Genomic DNA, 13,575 nt, shown 5'->3' on the forward strand with positions numbered 1-13,575 from the left:
TCAATTTTAGAATAAGGCTGTAGCTTAACAAAATGTGGAAAAAGTAAAGTGGTCTGAATAGTTTCCGAATGCACTGCATGTAATTAAAAGTCTCATTAAAGCGTTCAGGCGCCTCCCTCATATCAGCATCAGTTTGGACACAAGGCTGTAGTCAACATGCATATCATCTACACTGACATGTAGGCTTTTTTCATTCATGTACATGAAAAATAGATTTGAATATAATTCCAATGTTGGCATCTCTGATTCAATTCTAATCGAAGTAATTGTTTGATATTGTGATTTTTATTACTTGTCCATTCGGACAACTTAAATGTAAAAATGTTTTACTTTCCTGGACAAGAGAACAAGCGTTAATGTCAAGCCCTGCTATAGAGTATAGACTAAGTAAACAAAACCTTACACCTGCTCTTTCCATGACATAGACTGATCAGGTGAATCCAGGTGAAAACTATGATTCCTTATTGATGTCACTTGTTAAATCCACTTCAATCAGTGTACATGAATGGGAGGAGACAAGTTAAAGAAGGATTTTTAAGCCTTGTGGCAATTGAGACATGGATTTTGTATGTGTGCCATTTAGAGGATGAATGGGCAAGACAAAATATTTAAGTGCCTTTGAAAAGGGTATGGTAGTAGGTTTTTCACGCTCAACAGTTTCCTGAGTGTATCAGGAATGTTCCACCAACCAAAGGACATCCAGCCAACTTAACACAACTGTGGGAAGCATTGGAGCCAGCATCCCTGTGGAACGCTTCGACTGCTTGTAGGGTCCATGCCCTGACAAATTGACATTCTTCTGAGGGAAAAGGGGGTGCAACTCAATATTAATAAGGTATTCCTAATGTTTTGTATGCTCAGTGTAGATGATATTCAAGCGTGCATAATGCATAATGATTCATGCACCTGGATGGAGTACCTCAGCTCAAGTCGATTTGTCTAGCATATACGGTACCAGTCAAAAGTTTGGACACACCTACTCATTCCAGGGTTATTCTTTATTTTTACTATTTTCTACATTGTAGAATAATACTGAAGACATCAAAAATATGAAATAACGCATATGGAATCATGTAGTAACCAAAAAGGTGTTTTATTTTTTTATTTTTTTATAATACAAAATATAAATATATATGAGATTCTTCAAAGTAGCCACCCTTTGCCTTGATGACAGCTTTGCACACTCTTGGCATTCTCTCAGTCAGCTTCATGAGGAAGTCACCTGGAATTCGTTGTGTTGTGACAAGGTATTCCAGGTGACTTCCTCATGAAGCTGGTTGAGAGAAGTGTGCAAAGCGGTCATCAAGGCAAAAGGTGGCTACTTTGAATAATCTCAAAAATAAAATATATTTAGATTTTTTCAACACTTTTTTGGTTACTACATGATTCCATGTGTTATTTCACGAATTTGATTATTATTATTCTACAATGTAGCTAAATAGTAAAAATAAAGAAAACCCCTTGAATGAGTAGGTGTGTCCAAACTTTTGAATGGTACTGTATTTCCTGAACAGCTTTGAGGGGTCAGGCTTTGGCTGGATCTGGCTGTGTGAAGCAGCTTCACAACAACTAGTCCTTAGTATATTTCTGATTGAACACTGCACTGCACTGGAAGAGCCTGAACAACACAGACTGAACACTGCACTGGAAGGTCCTGGACAACACAGATGGAACACTGCACTGGAAGGCCCTGCACACCTTATACTGACTGAACACTGCACTGAAAGAGCCTGAACAACAAAGACAGAACACTGCACTGGATGGGCCTGAACAACACCCATCCTGATTGAACACCTCACTAAAAGGGCCTGAAAACATACACACTGACTGAACACTGCACTGGAAGAGCGTGAACAACACACAGGCTGATTGAACACTGCACTGAAAGAGAATGAACAGCAGATTGACTGAACACTGCACTGAAAGAACCTGGATAACACAAACTGAACACTGCACTGAAAGAGCCTAAACAGCACACAGCCTGATTTAACCTGTTGAGTGTAGGGGGCAGTATTTTGATGTTTGGATGAAAAACGTACCCAAATTAAACTGCCTATTTCTCAGGCCCAGAAGCTAGAATATCAGATTATGATAGAAAACGCTCTAAAGTTTCAGGAACTGTCCAAATATTGTCTGTGAGTATAACAGAACTGATATTGCAGGCAAAAACCTGAGGAAAATCCACCTAGGATGTGCCTCTTATTTTGAAAGCTCCCTGTTCCATTGCATGCCTTCCCTCCATTTAAAGGGATATCAACCAGATTCCTTTCCCAATGGATTCCACATGGGGTGAACAGTCTTTAGACATAGTTTCAGCCTTTTATTCTGAAAAATTAGCGAGAATGATCACTTCGCGTCAGTGGATGGCTGGGTGCCAGCAGAGTTTTGCATGAGCAACAGCTTGGAGCAGACATTTTCTCTCGCTCTCCTATTGAAAAAGCTATGGTCTGGTTGAAATATTATTTATTATTTATTGTAAAAACAATCTGAGGATTGATTATAAAAAACGTTTGACATGTTTCTACGAACTTTACGGATACTGTTTGGAATTTTTGTCTGCCCCGTCGTGACCGCTCGAGCCTGTGGATTTCTGAACAAAATACGCCAAACCAATGGAGGTATTTTGGATATAAAAAGAATCATTATGGAACAAAAGGAACATTTATTGTGTAACTGGGAGTCTCGTGAGTGCAAACATCCGAAGATCATCAAAGGTAAGCGATTCATTTTATTGTTTTTCTGACTTTCGTGACCAATCCAACTTTGCTGTTAGCTGTTTGTAATGCTTTGTCTGCTGAGAGAGAAGTCCTTACTTGGTTTGCTTTAGCTGGAAAGCTTTTTTGAAATCTGACACGCCAGGAGGATTAACAACAAACTAAGCTGTGTTTTGCTATATTGCACTGGTGATTTCATGAAAATTAAATATTTTTAGTAATTTAATTTGAATTTGGCGCTCTGCAATTCAGCGGATGTGGACGAAAACGGCATGGGTGCGCCAAGAAATTTTTAACACTGCACTAGAAGGGCTTGAACAACACATATGCTTTAACAAAGTTAACCATTTTCACCGTAGTGTCCAAAACATCTTTCAAGCCATCAGGCATTCCTTTGGCAGCAAGAGTCTCTCAATGGATGCTGCAGTGTACCCAAGTGACGTCGGGAGCAACTACTTGCATGCGCGTTACCACTCCACTATGTCTCCCTGTCACTACTTTTGCGCAATCAGTACAGACACCAACACATCTTGACCACCAAAGTCCATTTGATGTCACAAAGCTGTCCAGTGCTTTCAAAATATCCTATCCTGTTGTCCTGGTTTCCAGAAGAGGATGTCTTCCTTAATTGACCCCCCATAAACGTAACGGACATATACCAGGAGCTGTGCCAGGCCCGCCAGGTCTGTTGACTCATCCAGCTGTAACGCATAGCATTAACTGGCTTGTATGCAAAGCAGTAATTGTTTCAAAACATCTCTTGCCATGTCACTGAAACAGTGTTGTTTGATGGAGCCATTGTCTGTATAGTTTTTTGGGCCTTTTCCCCCAGCATTGTACCAGCCATATCTGCGACAGCAGGAAGAATTAAGTCGTCCACAATAGTATGGGGCTTGCCTGTCCTAGCCACTCGGTAGCTCACCATATAAGACTCTTCCAGCCCCTTCTTATTAAAGGTATCTGTTGCTTTTTTACATGTCTTACCATTTAAAAGTTGTCTTAATTCTCGCTCTTATTTTTCAAATTGGCATGTTTTGCTGCTTGGCCTCCGACCTCGAGGCACTACAGATGGTAGTGCGAACAGACCAGTACATCACTGGGGTCTACCTTCCTTCCATCCAGGACCTCTATACCAGGCGGTGTTAGAGGAAGGCCTTAAAAATGGTCAAAGACTCCAGCCACCCTAGTCATTGACCGTTCCCTTTGCTACCGACATGGCAAGCGGCACCAGAGATCCAAGTCTAGGTCCAAGAGGTTTCTAAACAGCTTCTACCCTCAAGCCAAAAGACTCCTGAACATCTCATCAAATGGCTACCCAGACTATTTGCAGTGCTCCCCCCCACCCCCTCTTTACACCACTGCTAGTCTCTGTTGTCATCTATGCATAGTCACTTTAACTCTACCTACATGTACATACTACCTCAAATAACCAGTGCCCCTTCACATTGACTCTGTATCGGTACCCCCCTGTATATAGTCTTGCTATTGTTATTTCACTATTGCTCTTTAATTACTTGTTACTTTTATCTCTTATTCTTATCTGTAGTTTTTTAAACGGCATTGTTGGTTAGGGGCTTGTAAGTAAGCATTTCACTGTAAGGTCTACTACACCTGTTGTATTCGACGCAAGTGACTAATACATTTTGATTTGATTTGAAATACATTGATTTGAAGTTCACTTATATTGGGAGTAGTGCCTTTCCTCAGCCACAGTGTGTTATATGTGCAAAAGTACTATCTCACAACTCGATGAAACCTTCACTCTTGTGCAGACATTTAGAAGCTGCCACACCAGGCAGTGATGCAACCAGCTCTCAATGGTGCAGCTGTAGAACATTTTGAGGATCTGAGAACCCATGCTAAATCTTTTCCATCTCCTGAGGGGGAATAGGTTTTGTCATGCCCTCTTCACGACTGTCTTGATGTGCTTGAACCATGTTAGTTTGTTGGTGATATGGACACCAAGGAACTTGAAGCTCTCAACTTGCTCCACTGCAGCCCCGTTGATGAGAACGGGGGCGTGCTCTGTCATCTTTTTCCTGTAGTCTACAATCATCTCCTTTGTCTTGATCATGTTGAGGGAGAGGTTGTTGTCCTGGCACGACACGGCCAGGTCTCTGACCTCCTCTGACTTCTAGGCTGTCTCGTCGTTGTCTGTGATCAGGCCTACCACTGTTGTGTCATCTGCAAATTTAATGATGGTGTTGGAGTCATGTAGTAATGAGTGAACAGGGAGTACAGGAGGGGACTGAGTACGCACCTGATGGGCTCCAGTGTTGAGGATCAGCGTGGCGGATGTGTTGTTACCTACCCTTACCATCTGGGGGCGGCCCATCAGGAAGTCCAGGATCCAGTTGCAGAGGGAGGTGTTTAGGCCCAGGGTCCTTAGCTTATTGATGAGCTTTGAGGGCACTATGGTGTTGAACGCTTAGCTGTAGTCAATGAACAGAATTCTCACATAGGTGTTCCTTTTGTCCAGGTGGGAAAGGGCACTGTGGAGTGCAAAAGAGACTGCATCATCTGTGGATCTGTTGGGGCGGTATGCAAATTGGGGTGGGTCTAGGGTTTCTGTGATGATGGTGTTGATGTGAGCCATGACCAGTCTTTCAAGGCACTTCATGACTACAGAATTGAGTGCTACGGGTCGGTAGTCGTTTAGGCAGGTTACTTTAATGTTCTCGGGCACAGGGACTATGGTTGTCTGCTTGAAACATGTTGGTATTACAGACTCGGACATTGATAATGTCAGTGAAGACACTTGCCAGTTGGTCAGCGCATGCTTACATTACACGTCCTGGTAATCCGTCTGGCCCTGCGGCCTTGTGAAAGTTGATCTGTTTAAAGGTCTTATTCACATTGGCTGCGGAGAGCGTGATCACACACTCTTCCGGAACAGCTGGTGCTCTCATGCATGTTTCAGTTGTGTTTGCCTCGAAGCGAGCAGAGAAGTAGTTTAGCTCGTCTGGTAGGCTCGTGTTACTGGGCAGTTCTCGGCTGTGCTTCCCCTTGTTGTCCGTAATGGTTTGCAAGCCCTGCCACATCCGACGAGCATCAGAGCCGGTGTTGTATGATTAGATCTTAGTCCTGTATTGACACTGCCTGTTTGATGGTTCGGAGGAGGACATAGCGGGATTTCTTATAAGCTTCTTATAAGCATCCGAGTCCCGCTCCTTGAAAGCAGCAGCTCTAGCCTTTAGCACTGTGCGTATGCTGCCTGTATTCCATGGCTTCTGGTTGGAGTATGTACGTACGGTCACTGTGGGTACGACGTCATCGATACACTTATTGATGAAGCCAATGACTGATGTGGTGTACACCTCAATGCCATCGGAGTATGGATGCGGGCCTTACTTTTTAGAATAATTTATCAATTTTGAGCAAACAGAATGAGCAGCAGCTACGTTTGGCTACATACGGACCGTTAGTGAAATTCCCGCGAGAGAGTAACAATTAATGTGATCGGATGTTCATTATTTGACTACCTGTATTTGACATTGTGATGTTATTTCGTTGAACATTAGATGGTTTAATGTTTTTTTTGGCAATGAAACGAGGCTACTCATTTTATGTGAATCACATTTTTATTTGGCGTACCCCGGACAGCACTGCGCGTACCTCTGGGGGTACCCCAGTTTGGGAATACCAGTTTGGGAATACCAGTTTGGGAATACCTGTACTAGAGCAACAATGTAATGTAGTGAAAACAACTTGCATCTATATTACATTACAAGCTAAATGGTAATGCTAACAATAATACAACTGGCTAATAAGACAACTGGCTAATGGGTATTACAGTACAGTGCGTGTTCTGGACAGGACCTTTTTACCATCGATGACCACTTTGGAAACAAGCGTTTTAATTAACACTTTTAAGTGATATCCTCTGGGTCCATATTGTACATTTTGTTGTATATGTCTGTTACCCAAATCAATTAAATTAAATTCAATACTATGAGAGGCACTGGAGGTTGACTCACATTCCCCCAAAGAGCTGCATGCCCAGTAGGGCGAACACCACGATGAAGAGGAAGAGGAGGAAGAGCAGGCTGATAATGGACTTCATGGAGTTGAGTAAAGAGACCACCAGGTTCCTCAGAGAGTTCCAGTACCTTCAGGGACACAGGAGAAGGACGAAGAGGGGGAATAAAGAGAGGATAGCACTACATGTATAAGATTGTGTCATGTAAAGTTATCATGTCATGTTTTGGATGACAGCGTAACAGATCACTCACTTAGTGACTTTGAAAATCCTGAGCAGACGGAGAGCTCGCAGGACGCTGATGCCGTAGGAAGCCCCAGGTTTCACAACTGCCCAGATCACCTCAAAAATACTGCCTATAATCACCTGGAAGGAGAGTACATTGAATTACTTCAAATGTGCTTCTCCTTAATGCATTGCAGTGTAATGTAATTCTCTACAATACAGTTTTCAGCAGTGCCGGTTTTATTGAATTTTAGTCTCACTCACTCCAAAATCAAAACAATTGAAAGAGGAATGGAAGTAGTTCCTAGGTCCTAGTCCATACATTTTCATGGACATCTCAGTCAGAAACAAGCCCAGGAATACAAACTCTGCCAAATCTGCCGGGGAGAGGTAAAACACACAGATAAATTCACCGAGTCAAATATGTCTTCACCCTGATGTCTGAAGTGAAGGCACTGATTAAATATGACTAATACACTATAGATTGCATTGTACAAACAGCAAATAAATAGAATGACAGGTTTGGTTGGTGTTGGTGGGGAAATCAATGGTAATGTACAGTATTCCCTCCCATGCAGGGGGGGGCATTGGGCAGGACTTACACAGCGCATAGGTGAGCCACTCAGGCTGGTCATAATGAACAATGGCCACACACAGTGTGTTGAGGCCCACCAGACACAGGACTGTCCAGTAGAAGCTCTGGGCCTTGACCAGGCGTCTGATGGTGAAGCGGAGCCGCTTCTCTTTCCTCCGGAAGTAGGAAGCACTGTCGTTCTTGCTGCTCTTCAGGCTGGCCCGGGTGTATGGAGAACCTGGGGGAGTAGCCCGGGTGAACGCAGACCCTGGGGGAGCAGCCCGTATGAACGGAGACCCTGGGGGAGCAGTGGGGGGAACAGCACACACACACTGGACATAAAGTCGCACAATCATCAATACTGTATTTCTCATTAAAATCATTTTAATGTAACTTGATGACCTGAAGGTTTTCACTTGGTGGGGACAGCCTACAAACATTGTTAGACACAATGAGAGGAAAATAACAACATTACAGCTAATAAACCCCAGCTCTGTACTGTGGCTAAAACAAACCACAGCATATAATGCCAAATACAGCAACTTCTATGTAAATTAGAGGTCATTTATAATATGACCAATTGCAGATTGTTCTTTACATTTCTCTTTCATAATGATGCATCATATTGTTCAGATGGACAGTATCCTTCTCAGTGTCCTCCTGGCTAGTTCATGGCATCCATAAAGAACTCTGTGCACTGCCCTCCTCCTTTCTCCTACATCTCCCAGCCCCTGTGCCATAATAAACCCTCTGTAACTTAAATTAGTGGGGCTGGACCAAAAGAATAAAGGTGAAAAATGGTTCCATTAGCATCTTGTTAGTGGCCCAGCAGAAGAGGGAGAATCATAATTCCCTGGGCTATTTTCTTCTCCAAATCTTACTCTGTGTGAAGCATCATAAACTAAGTACCAAGTCAGGTTGCCCTTTTCCTTTCTCTTTTTCACTCTCTCCCTCCATCTCCCTCTCCTTCTCTGTGTCATTTCTCTTTTTATGGGATTCTAATACTGAGCCAAAACACACAATTTCCCTTTAATTACTGTGCAGTGATGCAGATTAAATTAAGGAGTATTAATAATCACTTATGCAGCAGGACTGAGGAGTTCAAACACATAGTAGTTAGCAACCAACCGCCAAGAAGGAGAGAACAGTTGGAGATGACTTTATTATTTTTTAATAAGAGTCTATTGCAATGCTTCTGTCATTAGTCTTTCTTAAAGGTCACTTGTCTAACAGAATAGACAAAACCAGGAGTCATTATGTCACATAATGGGAATAATAGGAAGTGTAGTTACTTATTTAGTTATAAGGGCTGTGATTTAACCCAAATTGATACATATTGTAGGCAATTGGCCCAATACCGCTGAAAAGACAAACTACTAAAAATACAAAATGATTTAATATGCAACATTATTCAATCGAAGGACAGTTTGAAAAAAATATCGTTCCAGACTTGCAGTTGAGACTGACATTAGAGACACGAGACAGCCAGTACATAGGTAGATCAGTATACAGCAGTGAGCAGTGTGAAAGCTAACAGGTTGGTTGAGAGGTCAGAGGTCACGGGCATTGGCCTTACCAACAGATGAGATGTCAGTGAAGTGGTCTTCGCCCTCCTCAGCGTTGATCAGGTCATTATTGCTCTTCTTGGCTCTTTTTAACACTGAACACACATTAGAACAATACTGTAGGGTTAGCAGTACTGATGGGTATGACATCGGCTCTCAGGGAATTAAAACCATTAGCCTACAATTTCCACACCCCCGCAGAATTGTAATTAACATAATACAAAGATTCCCATCCAAATCCATCTGTTTAAGCTAGAGATATCTGTTTTTTGCATGGGCTGCTTAGACAGGGCTTAGACTCTAGAGGGTTATTAATACAGTACTTCCATCAGGTAACTCACTTACATTCAAAAAAGCAGCCCACAATTTGAACCCTTCACATTTATGATAGCTTGTGAAACAGCATCTCATGAGAGGCCTCTTAGGTCTTGTTGGCGCAATAGACCATTCAAACTTGACTGGCAACACAGCCCCCTCACACACACTCTCCCAGGCAGGCTCTCTCTGAACTGTAGCACTGTGCACCTCTCTCCTGTTTTAATCGAATTTAAATGTTGCCCCAACACCCATAATTACTGTGGGTTCACACTCGGGCTGTGATTCATTCTGTGCTGGGCTAACAAGCAGCAGCACAATATCTAAATCAGAGAGGGTGGGTGGCATCAGCCCAAAGCCTGACATAGCCACAGCCAGAGAGGAGCCTGGGAAGACAGTCCTGGGCAGACACAGGGAGACAACACAGACGAATCTCATCCCCAAGGTCCTGAGTTTTCCCTGATCAGATCAGGCAGTCTGAGCAGCCTAACTCAGGGCCCGAGTATACCCTTCACCTGGGTTGTTGTGTTTCCTCTTGTACCACGCTCCATCCAGAGGAGACATCTCTTCAGCATGCTTGTCCTCCTCTGCCAGCATCACCTCCTCTGAAACAAATACATAGCCACACACCATAACATGAACACACACACACGCACACACGCACACACAGATTTCCAAACCATCAGCATAGTTAATATTACATATCATAAAACCCTAGGACTAATGCTATGTCAGCATAATGTAATATACTGTATATGTCTAGGTCATATAGCTAGATATAAGAAAATGTGCGGAAGATTACTGCATAAGGTATCAACTCCCATTTGCCTGTAACTAACCCTTGAGCAAAATCTGAAGCAGTATTTAAGTAAACTTAAGTATTAGAGTAAAGTTAAAGTTTTAAAAGTAAAAGCGAGAAGGAGTAGAGGGCAGTCTGACCTGCCTTGCATATCCATTCCAGGTATCCAGTCAGCTCCCTCTCGATCTGCTGCTGCCTGCGAAGCTTCAGAAACTCCTGCCTCTTCTCCACACGCTCACGCTCCTTGGCAAACTCCCTGCGGGGACAAACACACACACTTATCGGACAAGCCTGGGAGCAACACACACAGTTGTAGCTACAGGTCAGAGCCTGGAGCACTCATCTGCTGACAGCAGTCTGCCTCCCAACTGTGGAACTGGCTGTGAGTGAAACCTTTTGGAGAGACACTTCTAGTCTTTGCTTCCTCTACATTAAAAACTTCAAAAAGCATGATTTTGCGAGTCCATATTGCCAATACAGTCAGGGGTCTATGAAAACATCAGATCTCTGTGGTTACACCATGAAGCAATCATATTTCTGACACAATCTGATAATATCTTGGAACAACAAGCAACCCAGTTTCCCTTGCAGAAAGACAAATAGTCAAACCTATTTAATAAACAAACATTTACCCGACACAGGCCCAGAGATCATTAGCTGAAAGATAAAGTGTCCTACACTGTACAGTAAAGGACGATATACTGTAACTGCACTCTACACCAGTGTTTTCCAACCCCTGGCCCTCGAGTGCCCCAACAGTACACCGTTTCGTTGTAGCCCTTGACAAACACACCCACATTGAGGGCTTGATGATTAGTTGAGAAGTTGAATCAGGTGTGCTTGTCCAGGGTTACAATAAAAATGTATACTGTTAGGGGTACTGTAGGACCAGGGTTGGGAAACACTGCTCTACACAATGCATGCAATTACACTTTGGAAATCAAATGAGCGTCATTCATTTGCATCAGTGCTTGTTCCGAATGCACTCACAACATAGAACAGTCAGTTTAAAAAACGCTGAAAAGGTGCATGTGGTGGTTTGTGTAACCACAGACCCACAACTCATTATCTAGCCAATTAAATAAGCCCATTTCAATTATTATTATACAGGTGTATCCTGGGAATAAATAGGCCTACTGCTGATTGGGTAAAGGTTGGATTACCAAGACAAAGAGGGGGAGGTCTCACTCATTAACCTGCACTGTGAAACCACAAACATAACATCACTGTTGCCATCTCCCTGGATTGAGTAGCTGAGGTTGAGGACATGTTTTTATTTATCTTCCTCCTTCCACCCACAAATTCTCTGTGTGTAGTACTAGCTCCTTAAAACCTGTTAACGGAGGGATGGGAGGGTAGGGAGGAGGACAGAGACACAGAGAGAGAGGGACAGTAGTGAGACAGAGAGAGAGAGAGACGGGGAGAAAGAGAGAGACAGGGACAGGGAGAGAGACAGAGAGGGAGAGAGAGAGAGATAGGGAGAAAGAGAGACAGAGAGAGATAGGGAGAAAGAGACAGATATGGGGAGAAAGAGAGATATAGGGAGAAAAGTCCACAAATACCATCTAGACACCAATGCCCTAGAGCACACAAAAAACTATACCAACCTCGGCCTAAACATCAGGACCAATTCGACATCCCAATTAGGATCTGCCTAAAAATACTTGAATCAGTTACAGTTAACCCATTGCTCTTTATGGTTGTGAGGTCTTGGGTCCGCTCACCAACCAAGAATTCACAAAATGGAACAAACACCAAATTGAGACTCTGCATGCAGAATTCTGCAAAAACATCCCGGTGTACAACATAAAACACCAAATAATGCATGTAGAGCAGAATTAGGCCGATACCCGCTAATTATCAAAATCCAGAAAAGAGGAATTCTACAACCACCTAAAAGGAAGCAATTCCCAAACCTTCCATAACAAAGCCATTACCTACAGAGAGATTAACCTGGAGAAGAGCCCACTAAGCAAGCTGGACCTGGTGCTCTGTTCACAAACACAGACCCCACAGAGCCCCAGGACAGTACCACAATTATACCCAACCAAATCATGAGAAAACTAAAATATAATTACTTGATACATTGAAAAGATTTAACCAAATAACAGAGCAAACTAGAACGCTATTTGGCCCTAAATAGAGAGTACACAGTGGCAGAATACCTGACCACTGTGACTGACACCAAATTAAGGAAATATTTAACTATGGATAGACTCAGTGAGCATAGCCTTGCTATTGAGAGAGGCCGCCATAGGCAGACCTGGCTCTCAAGAGAAGGCGGGCTGTGCACACTGCCCACAAAATGAGGTGGAAACTGAGCTGCACTTCCTAACCTCCTGCCAAAATGTATGAGCAAATCAAAGACACATGTTTCCATCAGATTACACAGACCCCCAAAGAATTTGAAAACAAATCCAATTTTGATAAACTCCCATATCTATTGGGTGAAATACCACAGTTTGCAATCACAGCAGCAACAAGAAAATGGCACCCAGTGAAGAACAAACACCATTGTAAATACAACCCATATTAATGTTTATTTATTTTCCCTTTTGTACTTGAACTATTTGCACATCGTTATAACACTGTACATAGCCATAATATGACACTTCATATGTCTCTATTCTTCTGAAACGTTTGTGAGTGTAATGTTTACTCTTCATTTTTGATTGTTTATTTCACTTTTGTTTATCTATTTCACATGTTTTGGCAATGTAAACATATGTTTCCCATGTCAATAAAGCCCTTTGAATTGATTGAATTGAGAAAGAGAGATTTTAGGCTGGGTTTCTGTACAGCACTTTGTGACATCAGCTGATGTAAGAAGGGCTTTATAAATACATTTGATTGATTGATTGAGGTATACAGAGACAGACAGAGCAAAAAGAGAGAGAGAGAGAGAGGGGCAGATGGAGAGAAATGAGGGATCCCCTCCCTGAACGGTCCAGTTTCACAGCTCACTCGATGAGAGCCAAGCAGTGATTGGTGTCTCGCCCTCGCAGGTCTGAGGGAAGCTCCTTCCTCCATTGCAGTGGCTATGTGTGTGTGAGGAGGTGGTGCAAGCTCCACAGCAGTCCCTCAGGTGGGGGAGTGAGTCAAAACACTCCTCAGCAAGCCTCACACCAGCACTGAGCGCAGACTCTCTCTCATCTTTCTTTCTCTCTCTCTCGCTCTCTCTCTCTCTCTCGCATCTTTCCCTCTCGCATCTTTCTCTCTCTCTCTCATATTCTTCTCTTTACACAAACAGATTAGCTAGACATACAGGCGATCCCAGCTACACACTCTCTCACTCAGCCTGTACAGTACACACAGGCTCACCGAATGCAGAGAGATTGCAGAGTAAAACACACACAACAAGCAATCACTCATAGACACATTTTGCAAGCAGCACGGAGCGCGCA

The 13,575-nt window shown here is 43.0% G+C and overlaps 1 protein-coding gene across 1 annotated transcript in view; it reads right to left on the reverse strand.

Moving 5' to 3' along the window:
- The window catches only part of LOC115111440 (voltage-dependent N-type calcium channel subunit alpha-1B-like), a 177,769-nt gene that overhangs the window by 60,627 nt on the left and 103,567 nt on the right, over positions 1-13,575 (reverse strand). Inside the window, 7 exon segments of the mRNA XM_065011492.1 lie at positions 6,692-6,823; positions 6,947-7,059; positions 7,183-7,295; positions 7,521-7,760; positions 9,069-9,152; positions 9,888-9,977; positions 10,312-10,427. Of these exon segments, the coding sequence (XP_064867564.1) occupies positions 6,692-6,823; positions 6,947-7,059; positions 7,183-7,295; positions 7,521-7,760; positions 9,069-9,152; positions 9,888-9,977; positions 10,312-10,427 (888 nt within the window).

Source organism: Oncorhynchus nerka, linkage group LG27, assembly GCF_034236695.1.
Source record: "Oncorhynchus nerka isolate Pitt River linkage group LG27, Oner_Uvic_2.0, whole genome shotgun sequence".
In the NCBI taxonomy this organism is placed as follows: Eukaryota; Metazoa; Chordata; class Actinopteri; order Salmoniformes; family Salmonidae; genus Oncorhynchus; species Oncorhynchus nerka.